This window comes from Heteronotia binoei, chromosome 3 (assembly GCF_032191835.1).
Source record: "Heteronotia binoei isolate CCM8104 ecotype False Entrance Well chromosome 3, APGP_CSIRO_Hbin_v1, whole genome shotgun sequence".
Taxonomy (NCBI): Eukaryota; Metazoa; Chordata; class Lepidosauria; order Squamata; family Gekkonidae; genus Heteronotia; species Heteronotia binoei.
Genome location: NC_083225.1, coordinates 187,282,139 through 187,296,560, shown reverse-complemented (window position 1 = coordinate 187,296,560; position 14,422 = coordinate 187,282,139). Strand labels below are relative to the sequence as shown.

The window sequence follows — 14,422 nt, the reverse complement described above, 5'->3', positions numbered from 1 at the left end:
CAGAAAGACAAATTGGGGGTTCTAGATCAAAGCAACTCTCCCAGGCCTCTCCCTAGAAGCTCAAATGATTAAACTGAGACTATCATACTTTGGTCACATCATAAAAAGACAAGAGTCCCTGGAACAGACAAGGGTGGAATTCTAGCAAGAGCTCCTTTTCATATTAGGCCACACCACCTGACGTAGCCAATCCTCCAAGAGCCAACAAGGCTCTTTTTTGTAAACTCTTGGAGGACTGGCTACATCAGAGGGGTGTGGCCTAATATGCAAAGGAGCTCCTGCTAGAATTCCACCCCTGGGAACAGACAATAATGCTAGGAAAAGCTGAAGGTGGTAGAAGAGAGGAAGACTGAACATCAGATGGGTTGACTCGATCAAGGAAGCCGCGGCCCTTAGTTTGCAAGGCCTTAGCAACAGGATGTTTTGGAGGGTGACCATGTGAGAAGCACCTTGACAACACTGAACACACACACACACAATCTCAGAGCCTCACGTATGTAATGCAATAGTCCCCAAAACGGGATTGTTAGAACTCACTTCTATATGCCCTATAAAAAGGTAAAGGTAGTCCTAAAGGCAGAGCCCCAAAATGGATGTATATTACTAAAGAGCCCCGTGGCGCAGTGGTCAAGCTGCAGTACTGCAGTCCTAAGCTCTGCTCACGACCTAAAGTTCGATCCCGGCGGAAGCTGGGTTCAGGTAGTCGGCCCAAGTTTGACTCAGCCGTCCATCCTTCCGAGGTTGGTAAAATTAGTATTCAGCTTGCTGGGGGGAAAGTGTAAAAGACCGGGGAAGGCAATGGCAAACCACCCCGTTAAAAAGTTTGCCGTGAGAACGTTGTGAAAGCAACGTCACCCCAGAGTCGGAAACGACTGGTGCTCGCACAGGGGACCTTTCCTTTCCTTCCTTGCCATTGCCTTCCCCAGTCATCTACCCTCCTCCCCCAGCAAATTCATTTGACCGACCTCGGAAGGATGGAAGGCTGAGTCAACCTTGAGCTGGCGACCTGAACCCAGCTTCCGCTGGGACTGAACTCAGGTCGTGAGCAGAGAGCTCGGACTGCAGTACTTCAGCTTGTCTACTCTTTAGTAATATACATCCATTTTGGGGCTCTCACAGAATTCCTCTTTCAGACCCCTTGGATTTGGTGTAGTACGGAGGGATCAGGGGCCAGATAACATTGCTTCAGGGCTGATTCTGGTTTTTGGGAAGTCAGCATGACACCTTCAGGTGCTGTGGTTAAGAGTGCCAAATCCTCCTTTGGAGAACCTGGTTTGATTCCCCACTCCTCTGTATTGAAGCCTGCTGGGTGACCTCAGGTCACTCACAGTTCTATCAGAGCTCTTTCAGCCTCACCTACCTTACAAGCAGCTTTTCGCAAGGAGAGGAAGATAATGTGATTGTAAACCGCTCTGAAACTACTGAGGGTAGAGAAAAGTGGGGTAAAAAAAATCCTACTCTTCTCTTCCTTCTTCAAGCACAGACATAATTTCATTACAAGCTCAGTTTTCTACAAGTGAAATGGGGGAAAGACGCTGCCTACTTTAGGACTTTTGGAGAATAGGAAGATGGCAGCACTATGCTTTCTTATAATAAAAACAGTGTAACTGTGTTGGAGGGAAATTCTGAGACCAGTGACCAATACTCCCTCTAAGCTGTGGAGTCTTGTAAACAAAAATTCTGCTTTATGAGCTACTAGTATTAAAGTTGTGAGCTACTGCATAAATTAGTCTGTTACGGGGCTCCTTTTCCTGAGCCAAGACAAAAATGTGTGAGCCAGAGGCTAAAAAACTGAGAAGCTAGCTCACACTAACTCAACTTAGAGGGAACACTGCCAGTGACTACTAATTTCTAAAGGGGAAAAAAAAAAGTTGCAGTTAGGTTCTGTGGAGCGTTGCCAAAACTGTTTGTTTTCCTTCACTGTGTGTACCGTTCCCTCCCTTCCCCACTTCACTTCCACACGGAACAACCACCTCCCAGGGCTGCATATCAAAACATAACCTTTCCCCTTCTTGCATCTGTAAAATTCACCTCGTGTCATTTTCTCAGGCAGCGCAAAATTATACATAACCCTCACTCCAAGACTTTCATTCCTCACAGAGCAGTTTCCGATGTTAAAGTTATTGCTTTATGCCTCACGGCTAAAAATCTCGTCTGAGGTCATTTGTAAACACCCATTTATTACCCGGAGCTCTCCAGTCTATCTAGGCCTCAACTCCAAAAGATGGATTTACAAACCACACATGCCACCCCGCCACTGAAATGAATTGCTTAGCTTGTGCAAAGTGTCGCACGAATTGGGATCTAGCATAGGGCAACAGGCATTAACAGACTCCTGTGCTTTAAATAGGGATCTCAGGCCTACTGCCTCAGCGTGAGGCCTCTCAGTACGCCATTTTGTGACCCACCAGCACCTCAGATGTGACAAGAGGAAATGGGGGGTGGGGAAAAGAATGTATGTGGGTGACACATCAGGGTGCTTACATCTCTTACAGCAAAAAAAGGATGTGACAAGGTGGGCACTCTAGCATTTTGCGAAAACTCTGTGGTAAACTCACCAGTTAAATCAGGCCTTACCCCCCATTCCTCACAGGAGTTGCCGATTGTTAGTGGGAGGAGGGAAGGTTTGATTGTGGCCATGACAAAAAATAATATGCACAAAACCTCTTTTTTTTTGCATTTTCTCTCTGTTCCTTCCACCAATTTATGTTCAGATTAGCTTTAGTCAGTGCCAGTCCATGTCCCTTATGTTTTAACATAAATTTTTAGTTATTTTATTTATGTAAAATATTTCTATGCTACCTCTTTCCAAGTCTTGCTCAAGGAGGCTTACAATCAAAAACCAAAACACAACACTGCTATGAAGAAGACGACGACAACGAAGAGGAGGAGATTGGATTTATACTCTGTTCTTCACTACCTGAAGGAGTCTCAGATCGGCTTACAATCTCCTTTCCCTTCCCCTCCTCACAACAGAAAACCTGTGAATAAAGTGGAGCTGAGAGAGCTCTGACAGAAACTGCTCTTGAGAGGAACAGCTCTGTGAGAACTTCTGACTGACTCAAGGTCACATCAGCAGTTGCGTGTGGAGGAGTGGGGAATCAAACGCGGTTCTCCCAGATAAGAATCCACACACTTAACCACTATTCCAAACTGGCTCAACTGTGAGCCATTTGGGATACTTGGATAGGGAGACATCAAGTGCTCAGGTCCAGGTGCTGGTAGAGATCCCATTCCCCATGTCTGGACAGATGACATTAACTTGGAATGCAAGGAGAAACTGGTGGGCAACTGGGGTTGAGGGGGCGGGACACAGAAGCACAGCCTAGTGGCTGAAGACTGCAGCACACTGAAGAAGCATAGAAAGTAGTGGCAGAGAATTATCTGAGTTCTGACTCCCAGAACAGATGAGGAGAATTGAGGTTTTTTGTTGTTGCAGGAACTCCTTTGCATATTAGGCCACGCCCCCCCTGAAGTAGCCAATCCTCAAAGAGTTTACAGAGCTCTTAGTACAGGGCCTCCTGTAAGCTCTTGGAGGATTAGCTACATCAGGGGTGTGGCCTAATATGCAAAGGAGTTCCAGCTACAAAACAAAGCCCTGGCAGAAGTCATATCCCTGACTGAACTGTGTGCAGGTTCTCCTTCTGACCAGAGGTTCCTGCAGCACAAAGAGAAGCTGCAACCGTGGAAATATCTCCTTGAGCGTATCTCTGTAGCTATAAGTCACTACCACTTCCTCCCCATATAAGCCCCTAACTTGGGAAGGATCACATGGGAAAAGAACCAGGGGCCGTTTTGTAGAAAAATAGGTGGTGGAGCTCATTAACATATACCCCCCCCCCACCACCAGCCAAAAGCAACCTGATGCAAGAAAGGAGAGCCCCGGGCATGTAAGGCCTGCTTGAGCTGGCTAGAGATCCAGCCACCCTAAGCAGGCCTCACTCACCTGGGGCTCTCCTTGGCCACCACCCGCACTGTCAAGAGGCCAGCAAGCCACCCATCACCCAAAATCACATAAGAAATGGAGAAAGGGTGGTGTGGGCTTCTCCAGGGGTTAATTTCATTCATTTCCAATTCAGTCATTGAGAGCCAGTTGGTGCAGTGGTTAAGTGTGCGGACTCTTATCTAGGAGAACCGGGTTTGATTCCCCACTCCTCCACTTGCACCTTCTGGAATGGCCTTGGGTCAGCCATAGCTATCACAGGACTTGTCTTTGAAAGGGCAGCTGGTGTGAGAGTCCTCTCAAGCCCACCCACCTCACAGGGCGTCCGTTGTGGGGGGAGAAGACATAGGAGATTGTAAGCCACTCTGAGTCTTTGATTCAGGGAGAAGGGCGGGGTATAAATCTGCAAAGAGGGCTGCTGGGGGCGTGGCAAAACTCCTGGTGGCTGGCTGGCTGCCCGCCCTCCTAATCTAGGGATTGTTATGCAGCTGCATCTCCTATTCAATGGAGAAGGTAGGTGGGGATGCAGAGGGGAAACCCTCGGAAAGGTTCAGGAGCTGTGCTTCTGTGAGCTCTTGCTGAATCTGAGGCCTGAAAAAAACAATGAGCCGCCCTGAGCCTGCTTCAGCAGGGCGGGCAAGATATAAATAAACTAAACTAAACTAAACTTAACTACCCTTTTTAAGCGATCCAAAGCACATCACATGCGCCTCCAGGAGAGAAGTACAGGAAGGAACCAAGGCACATCAGGCCAACAGGATAAACCTGAACACAAATTTCACTCAAGAAAATCTAGATCACACGAGCAACGGGTTAGCTGCGTAAAAGCTACAAGCGCAATTACCAATCGAACAGTCGTGTCCGGTCCAGCTTGCGTCGCAGTTGCACAGGCCCGTTTCGGGGAGAAAGGTGCCGTGGCCGGAACACTGGTCCAGGCAGGTAGCTCTCGGTGTTTCGCAATTGGTTCCTCCCCAGCCGACGGAGCAGTGACATTCTCCTCTGACGCAGACGCCACGTCCCGAGCAAGTGGGGTCCATGCAATCCACTGCAGGGGGCGGGGAGAGAAAACAGATGCAGAAGGACAGAAAATTAAGCTTTGTTTCGTATTTAGGAACATACGGCTTGTCCAGGCTGGGCCTGGCTCTACACATGTACTTATTTGTTTAGAACATTTTTATTCTGTTGTTGCACATTGCCAGAGCTCAGCACAAAGCTGGGATTGAATATTAATATCATCACCAGGGGTGAAATTCTAGCAGAGGCTCTTTGCATATTAGGCCCCACCCCCCTGATCTAGCCAATCCTCCAAGAGCTCACAAAAAAGAGCTTTGTAAGCTCTTCCTTCCATCCTTCCTTCCCCTTCTCTCAAGCATCTTATGTGGCTCTTACGTTAAGCAAGTGTGGCCACCCCTGGCCTAGACAGTGGTCTCCCACCCAAGCAGAAACTGGGGCCAAGCCTGCTTAGCTTCCGATAAGATTGGGCTAGTTTGAGCCATCCAGGTAGGAGGCCTGAGGTGGCTTCCAAAACATAAGTCTCAAAATAAAAAAGAGTAAAGACTAAACATTTAAATTAATTAAACCCCATCCTTCCAGGCTCCGCCTTCAAGCATCCAGGTATTTCCAAACTCAGAGTTGGTGAGCCTAGGATGCATTCCATATCTGATGCAACACAGGAACCTACAAGTACTATTTTTTATAGGAACATAAGAACGTAAGAGAAGCCATGTTGAATTAGACCAGTGGCCCATCCAGTCCAACACTCTGTGTCACACAGTGGCCAAAAAAACCAGGTGCCATCATGTCATAAGAACATAAGAGAAGCCATGTTGGATCAGGCCAGTGGCCCATCCAGTCCAACACTCTGTGTCACACAGTGGCCAAAAAAACCAGGTGCCATCATGTCATAAGAACATAAGAGAAGCCATGTTGGATCAGGCCAATGGCCCATCCAGTCCAACGCTCTGTGTCACATAAGAACATAGGAGAAGCCATGTTGGATCAGGCCAATGGCCCATCCAGTCCAACACTCTGTGTCACATAAGAACATCAGAGAAACCATGTTGGATCAGGCCAATGGCCCATCCAGTCCAACGCTCTGTGTCACATAAGAACATAAGAGAAGCCATGTTGGATCAGGCCAATGGCCCATCCAGTCCAACGCTCTGTGTCACATAAGAACATAAGAGAAGCCATGTTGGATCAGGCCAATGGCCCATCCAGTCCAACACTGTGTCACAGCAAAACATTAGAGAAGCCATGATGGATCAGGCCAATGGCCCATCCAGTCCAACACTCTGTGTCACATAAGAACATAAGAGAAGCCATGTTGGATCAGGCCAATGGCCCATCCAGTCCAACGCTCTGTGCCACGCAGTGGCCAAAAACCCAGGCACCATCAGGTGGTCCATCAGTGGGGCCAGGATGCTCGAAGCCCTCCCACTATATATATATATATATATATATATATATATATATATATAATTTATATAGCTTTTTAAAATTTTACATAAACAATACAAACACTGAGAAAGGTAAGATAAGAAAGAAATACCACAATGTTTCATTTATACATAAGCAGTCATGTTTTGGTTGACCAAAGCATAAAAATCAGCGAAAAGTCATCCTTTATAATCATCAATATTGTCTAATAAATTGAATCTAATGACATTTTTCTATCTGTAAAGTTGTTGAACAGATCTTACTTTGCTATGTACAAATTACTTACTAACATACATTTACATTTACATTTCGAACAATGCTAACACTTTTTACCTTGGGTCATTGCAAGCATTACGAGTTCGTTTTCTTTTCTTTTTGTATTTTATGTGTTTGTGTGTGCACCTGGAAGTCATGGCGACCTCTGGTGACTGACCCCTACTGGGGGCCTCGAGGATATTCAGGGAGGTGGCTGAATAAAGCCTGCCTCTGCCTCCCGACTGCTGGTATTCCAAGGAGGTCCCCCTTCCAAGAACTTGCCAGAGTCGCCCCTGCTTAGCTTCTGAGATCTGACATGCCTGGGCTATCCAAGTCAGGAGAAATTCTACATGATCTTAATAGGCCTCTTTTAGACCGGTCAACACCAGCGTTCCTTCTAAGCTGAGTTAGCGTGAACTAGCTCACAGATTCTCCGTCTCCAGCTCGCAGATTTTTTTGTCTTAGCTCAGGAAGGATGACCCTGGAGCACACTAATTTATGCAGAAGCTCACAACTTTAATGCCAGTAGCTCACAAAGTAGAATTTCGCTCACAAGACTCTGCAGCTTAGATGGAGCACTGGTCAACACTTTTTTTGTCCAGTTCCGAGTAAATGACTCAATCTTCTTCGGAGGCGCAGGGAAGCCCATTTCTCTCACAAATGCTCCGAGCGGGGAACACTCTTAACGGTCATTCGAGAGTTGGCAAAGGCCAGGCTCATAAATCTCCACTAGCCAGCGAGGAGCCGGGCCCCCAATTTCTGAACCCGACCCTTGCGGGCCTGACCCCTCTCCCTCCTTTAGAAGTAACAACTGTGTGTGGGGGTGGGTGGGGGTAAACCGGGAGAAAGCTGCCAGGCCGGTACCTCCTCAGCAGATGGTTCAACCGTGGAGAACAAAGGTTGCCAGCTATCCTGACAAGGGGCTTCTGCCAGGCAATTAATCATCTCCTCAGAAGGCCAGCAGAGTGAGGGGAGGGAGAAGAAGAAGGTAAGCTTTGAGAGGGTCTCCATCACACAAGGCCAAAGCGGTCTGCCACCTCAGCGCTAACGCCAGGATTATAGGACAGGGCGGGTGGGGGAGTGCGTGAGTATCAGGACACCCCATTCATCATAATCCCAAGGCTATTTTTCATGTTGAAACGAGGCCTTTCACGAGGCTCTAGCGCACAATGGCCGCTTTAATCTTAGCCATATTACTTTAGACGTGCGGAACCGTGGCCAGAGGTCCTGGGATAGGATTAGAGAGCTTCGGTTGCTTCCTTTGTTGTCAATGCTTTCATGGACGATTCTTGCTCCTCACTCTTCCCCTCTTTCTTTCTTTCTTTCTTTCTTTCTTTCTTTCTTTCTTTCTTTCTTTCTTTCTTTCTTTCTTTCTTTCTTTCTTTCTTTCTTTCTTTCTTCTCTTTCTTTCTTTTTCTTCCTTTCCTTTTTTTTTAAAGTAACTGCCTGGGATTTATTTTTTTTCCCCCAAGGTTCTGGCTCAGCAAGTTTAGTAGCTCTGTTGCAGGAAAGTTGCTCAGTTGCAGAGAGCCAGTTTGGTGTAGTGGTTAAGTGTGCGGACTCTTATCTGGGAGAACCGGGTTTGATTCCCCACTCCTCCACTTGCACCTGCTAGCATGGCCTTGGGTCAGCCATAGCTCTGGCAGAGGTTGTCCTTGAAAGGGCAGCTGCTGTGAGAGTCCTCTCAGCCCCACCCACCTCACAGGTGTCTGTTGTGGGGGAGGAAGGTAAAGGAGATTGTGAGCCGCTCTGAGACTCTTCGGAGTGGAGGGTGGGATATAAATCCAATGTCTTCATCTACCTCACAGGGTGTCTGTTGTGGGGGAGGAAGGTAAAGGAGATTGTGAGCCGCTCTGAGACTCTTTGGAGTGGAGGGCGGGATAGAAATCCAATATCTTCTTCGTCATCTTCAAATGCCTTTAGAGTTCAGCTCCTTTCTGTGGATCGGTTCCAGCAGCCAATGGAAGAAGCGATTACGATGAGGCTCTGGCTTGGTTATAACCAGGGGTCGTTTTGTAGAAAAATAGGTGGTGGAGTTCATCTAGGGATTGTTATACAGCTGTACCTACTATTCAATGGACAAGGTGGGAAGGAGGAGGGGGGACCCTCAGAAAGGTTCAGGAGCTGTGCTCCTGTGAGCTCCTGCTGAATCTGAGGCCTGGTTATAACTGATTCAATATAAGACGGCTTCATGCGTTCATGTGCATGCTCAGGGGATCTTTTGCTTTCCAAAGCAGGCAGAGTCAGAATAAGTTGCACATCCCAATTTTTTGAAAGTCAAGCTAGCTTACACAGCTCTAATTATTTTTCATAGAGAAAGCAAGTTGGATAGAATCAGACAGGGGGTGGGTTTGGGGGGACTCGTTTTCTGCAAGCAAGCAGAATATCTGTGTAGGAAATCAAGTCTGAGAGATGGCCACCGTGCCTGTACCACATCCCTGAACCTGACCATTAAATATACTTATGATTCCTTAGAGAGAAGAGGGCCATTGGCCATTGAATGTACTTATGATTCCTTAGAGAAAGGATGGGCCATTGGCCTGATCCAACGTGGCTTCTCTTATGTTCTTATAAGGGTGATTAACACATGGAATTCACTGCCACAGGAGGTGGCGGCAGCTACAAGCATAGACAGCTTCAAGAGGGGGTTGGATAAACATATGGAGCAGAGGTCCCACAGTGGCTATTAGCCACAACCTATCATTGGAACTCTCTGTCCGGGGCAGTGATGCTCTGTATTCTTGGTGCTTGGGGGGGCACAGTGAGAGGGCTTCTACTGTCCTGGCCCCACTGGTGGACATTCTGATGGCATTTGGGTTTTTTGGCCACTGTGTGACATAGAGTGTTGGACTGGATGGGCCACTGGCCTGATCCAACATGGCTTCTCTTATATTCTTATGTGACACAGAGTGTTGGCCTGGATGGGCCACTGGCCTGATCCAATATGGCCTCTCTTATGTGTAGGAAGGGTAAAAAGGAGCAGTTTAACTGCCACAACTGCCATCGTAGGAGGCTGTGCGCTATGCTAAACTGGAGGTTGCCCAGCAGCGAGACGTTGGGCCAGTGTCTGGTCAGCATGACTTCGAGAGCTTCTGCTTACCATTCCATCCTATTGTCTGATGGTGTGCTTCTAGCACACGGAAGCTTACATTCTGAATAAAACTTTGTTGGTCTTAAAGGTGAAACTTGACTCCTGCTTTGTTCTGCCACAACTTATAATAGGGTTATTTGTTTATTTTTATTTATTTTATCGTTTATATCCTGCCCTCCCTTGGCTTAGATGTTAAGGTTTAAGAATGGCTCTATCTCAGTCACTTCTTTTATTATTTTAGCAGACGCAAACAGTTTTAGTGTCACTGCAGAGAGCGGCCTACACTGGTGGTTGTTATGTTCTAAACAGCTAAGGGGCAAATTAAGATCTGTGTGGTAAAGGCCTTGGTAATCCTTAACTGAGGTTTACCTCACACTGCAATCACACGCACCAAGTAATGCACTTTCAATGCACTTTCCAACTGGATTTTTGACACTCCACACAGTAAAATTCAGTTGCAAAGTCCACTGAAAGTGGATTGAATAGTGCATTATATAGCGTGTGATGGGCAAGGTCAGAGAAATTTGGACCTCTGCTCCATATGTTTATCCAATCCCCTCTTGAAGCCGGCTATGCCTGTAGCCGCCGCCACCTCCTGTGGCAGTGAATTCCATGTGTTAGTCACCCTTTGGGTGAAGAAGGACTTCCTTTTATCCATTCTAACCCAACTGCTCGGCAATTTTATTGAGTGCCCACGAGTTCTCGTATTGTGAGAAAGGGGAGAAAGTACTTCTTTCTCTACCTTTTCTATCCCATGCATAATCTTGTAAACTTCTATCATGTCAGCCCTCAGTTGTCATTTCTCCAAGCTAAAGAGCCCCAAGCGCTTTAATCTTTCTTCATAGGGAAAGTGTTTCCAACCCTTAATCATTCCAGTTGCCCTTTTCTGTACTTTTCCCAGTGTTATAATATCTTTTGAGGTGTGGTGACCAGAATTGTACATATTATTCCAAATGAGGTCACACACATCGGCCAGGCTGCTACTTGGTCTCCCAAGATGGGAGCATATACGGCCAGGGCTGCGCGGACTGCACTGGCTGCCAATCGTATACCGGATCCAGTACAAAGTGCTGGTCATAAACCTTTAAAGCCCTATATGGCCAAGGACCGACCTACCTGAGGGACCGTCTCTCCCCCATATGAGCCCCAGAGAGCACTGAGGTCAGTGGGGAAAAGCAGACTGAATATCCCTGGGCCAAAAGAAGTTAAACTTCAAAGCACCCCGCACCCGGGCCTTTTCCGTTGCGGCCCCACAACTCTGGAACCAACTCCCAGAGGAGGTGCGGGCCCTGCGGAACTTAGACCAGTTCCGCAGGGCCTGCAAGACCGCCCCTCTTCAAACAGGCGTTCACCAATAACTGAATTAATGTTTACCGCCAGATTAGTAACGTTTACCGCCAATGTTGACTTAGGAATGTTTTAAATTAATTATTGATTATTGACTGATTTTAATGTGAATTTTAATGTGAATTTAATGTTTTTATTACTATTGTTTTACCTGAAATGCTGTTAGCCGCCCTGAGCCTGCTTCGGCGGGGAAGGGGCGGGGATATAAATAAAATTTTACATTACATTACATTACATTATTCAGGGGCATTATGATACTGATTGATTTGTTTTCAGTTCCCTTCCTAAAAATCCCCAGCATAGCGTTGGCTTTTTTAAAAAGTGCAGTTGCGCACCGTCTCGACATTTTCAGTGAGTTATCTACCATAGCTCCAAGGTCTCCGCCAGTTCACACCCCATCAACTTGGTTTGTACAAGGAACCTTCCGGCTGGGATGTCAAACATTCGACGACCCAGGGCTTTTTTTGTTAGCAGGAAGACGAATAAGAAGATGAAAATATTGGATTTATATCCCGCCCTCTACTCTGAATCTCAGAGTCTCAGAGCGGCTCACAATCTCCTTTACCTTCCTTCCCCCACCACAGACACCCTGTGAGGTGGGTGGGGCTGAGAGGGCTCTCACAGCAGCTGCCTTTTTCAAGGACAACTCCTATGAGAGCTATGGCTAACTCAAGGCCATTCCAGCAGCTTCAAGTGGAGGAGTGGAGAATCAAAACCGGTTCTCCCAGATAAGAGTCAGCACACTTAACCACTACACCAAACTGGAACTCCTTTGCATATTAGGCCACACACCCCTGATCGAGAGGATGCGTTTATATCCACCTTTATTTGTCCCTCTGGTTGATGTTCAGGGTGCTGTGCTAAACTTTTACATGTAACTTTTTGTTTTTGTTTTTATTTTTTTTCTTCTCTTCTTATTAAACATTTTTACTGTTTTGAAATGTTGGCAGTCAAACTCTGTACCACATAGATCCCCAAACGCTTTAGACCACGCTGCTTTATGAAGGGGGCCCCCGGGGAAGGCATGCAGTTGGATAAGGTGCCAATCCTCCAGGGGTTCCCCGAAGAAGTGCTGCGGTCTCTGTGATACCCAAGTACAGGGTGGCAGAGGGCCTTGAGGCCCGGCCTCATAGCTGGAGAGGGGGTTGGGAGTCCTGTTCCTCTCAATCTGAACCCCTAGACTGAGCAGGTGGTGGCAGCGAGCCCAAGTGGCTGGAGGAGAAATAGCTCCCTCCAGGAGTTAGCGACTCAATAGGGAGTTGACGGGACCGGGTCTGAAGGCAGAATCGGGCCGGTTCCGTCACATAGCCAATCCTCCAATAGCTTACAGGTCTTTTACTATAAGCTCTTGGAGGACTGGCTAAATCAGGGGTGTGTGGGCCTAATATGCAAAGGAGCTCCTGCTACAAAAAAATGCCGTGAGGACCCCTTTAGATCTTGAAAGTTCATTCACTGATGTTTTATTCACAACGCTCAATGGAAAAAAGGAAGGGAAAAAGGAAAGGCCTATTATAAAACACGGCAGAGAAAGGTCTGAGGTTGCCAGCCAAAGGAAACAATACCAGATGGCCCCTTTTTTTTGGGGGGGGGGGGAATTGGTAAAGTAGTTAAAACCAACTTTGTATTAGGCCGACCTGGGGGAAGAAGAAGAATCCCACAAATTTTCTATATAACATATTTCAAAAGTTTCCCCTCCCTCCTCATTCCTCTTGGCACGTTACAAATTATTGTGTTGCACAATAAGAAACAAATCTATAAAGGGGGGAGGAAAAGTGCCAAACCGCTGCTAGGAAAAATGCCCGTTTTCCTTCATGCCGGTGCTTTTCATTCGAGCTATCGCTCGAAGAGTACTGCAGGGTACGTGTGTTTGTGCGTGTGCAATTTAAAAACTTCTGTCTCACTTTACAGCCTGGAGATTTATCCCAAAGCAGTGTGCCAAGATAAAAAGGGCACTGCAATAAAATTACAGTAAAATCATAACAGAAGCGCAGCACGATCGATAACAGCAACGCGGACACTACCTAAAAATAGCAAGCGATGTACTCTCTGGGAAAAGCTAGCCTTAGGAAGCCACGTAGTGGTCATCTGGAGATGGCGTGGGGCAAGGCTCTTTTTCTAGCAGGAGCTCCTCTGCATATTAGGGCATCCCGCCCCCCCCCCCCCGCCCCGATGTAGCCTGTCATGATCCTGGGCCTAGCAAGGCCTGCAGGCCCCAGGGAAGCCTGTTTAGGAGTACTGGGAAGGGCCTACATTTCCCAGGATCCCCTCTATCCCCCTGATAGGGTGGCCAGGTTTTGGAGGGAAACTGGCCCAAAGAGGGGTGGGGCCTGGGAGGAGAAGATAAAAGGACGAAGCCCAGGAAAGGGATGTTTTTTTCCTAGGAGGCAGAGCTGAGGAAGAGCTGCTGCCAGGGAGAGACCCTCACCCTGCGAGGAAGAGTGAGTAGGCCCAGGTCTGACTGACAGTTTAGGGATAGTAAGTTCAGACGCGTTAGGGCATTTGGTTTTTTTTTCCCTTCACCCCTTTTACTGTTTTATGCACCTTGTTTGTTATATTGCACTGACCTTTTAATAAACCTTTTTTTTCCCTGTTGTTCACTCTGCCTGGTCCTCACGCCCGTTATTTGGCCTGGAAGGGCTTGGGAGGCCTGGAAGGGCTTGGGAGGGTACGCTGGGCCTTCTCAAGGGAGACCCTTAACCCAGAGTGGTGGCAGCAATTGGTAAGACCCCCCCCCCCCCCTGAGTCGTGACATAGCCAATTCTCCAAGAGCTCGGAGGGCTCTCAGTACAGGCCTAATACGCAGAGGAGCTCCTGCTAGAAAAAGCCCTGTTTTAAGAGTGTCGGACCCACATAGGGTTGCCAATCCCCAGGTGGGGGCAGGGAATCCCCCGGTTTGGAGCCCCCCCCTGCTTCAGGGTCGTCAGAAAGCGGGGGGAGGGGAGGGAAATGTCTGCTGGGAACTCTATGATTCCCTATGGAGATTTATTCCCATAGAAAATCATGGATCCGTGGATACCTGGGGGACCTATTTTTTGAGGTAGAGGCACCAAATTTTCAGTATAGCATCTAGTGCCTCTCCCCAAAATACCCCCCAAGTTTCAAAAAGATTGGACCAGGGGGTCCAATTCTATGAGCCCCAAAAGAAGGTGCCCCTATCCTTCGTTATTTCCTATGGAATTAAGGCATTGAAAAGGTGTGCTGTCCCTTTAAATGCGGTGGCCAGAACTCCCTTTGGAGCAATTATGCTTGTCACAGCCTTGATCTTGGCTCCACCCCTAATGTCTCCTGGCTCCACCCCCAAAGTCCCCAGATATTTCTTAAATTGGACTTGACAACCCTAGACCCAC

At 47.5% G+C, this 14,422-nt stretch overlaps 1 protein-coding gene across 5 annotated transcripts in view; it reads right to left on the bottom strand.

Moving 5' to 3' along the window:
• The window catches only part of TENM4 (teneurin transmembrane protein 4), a 792,728-nt gene that overhangs the window by 192,788 nt on the left and 585,518 nt on the right, over positions 1-14,422 (bottom strand). For all 5 annotated transcript variants that reach the window (XM_060235003.1, XM_060235004.1, XM_060235005.1 and 2 more), the window contains one exon: positions 4,788-4,988. In XM_060235003.1, the coding sequence (XP_060090986.1) occupies positions 4,788-4,988 (201 nt within the window). The remainder of the gene's footprint in view (positions 1-4,787; positions 4,989-14,422) is intronic.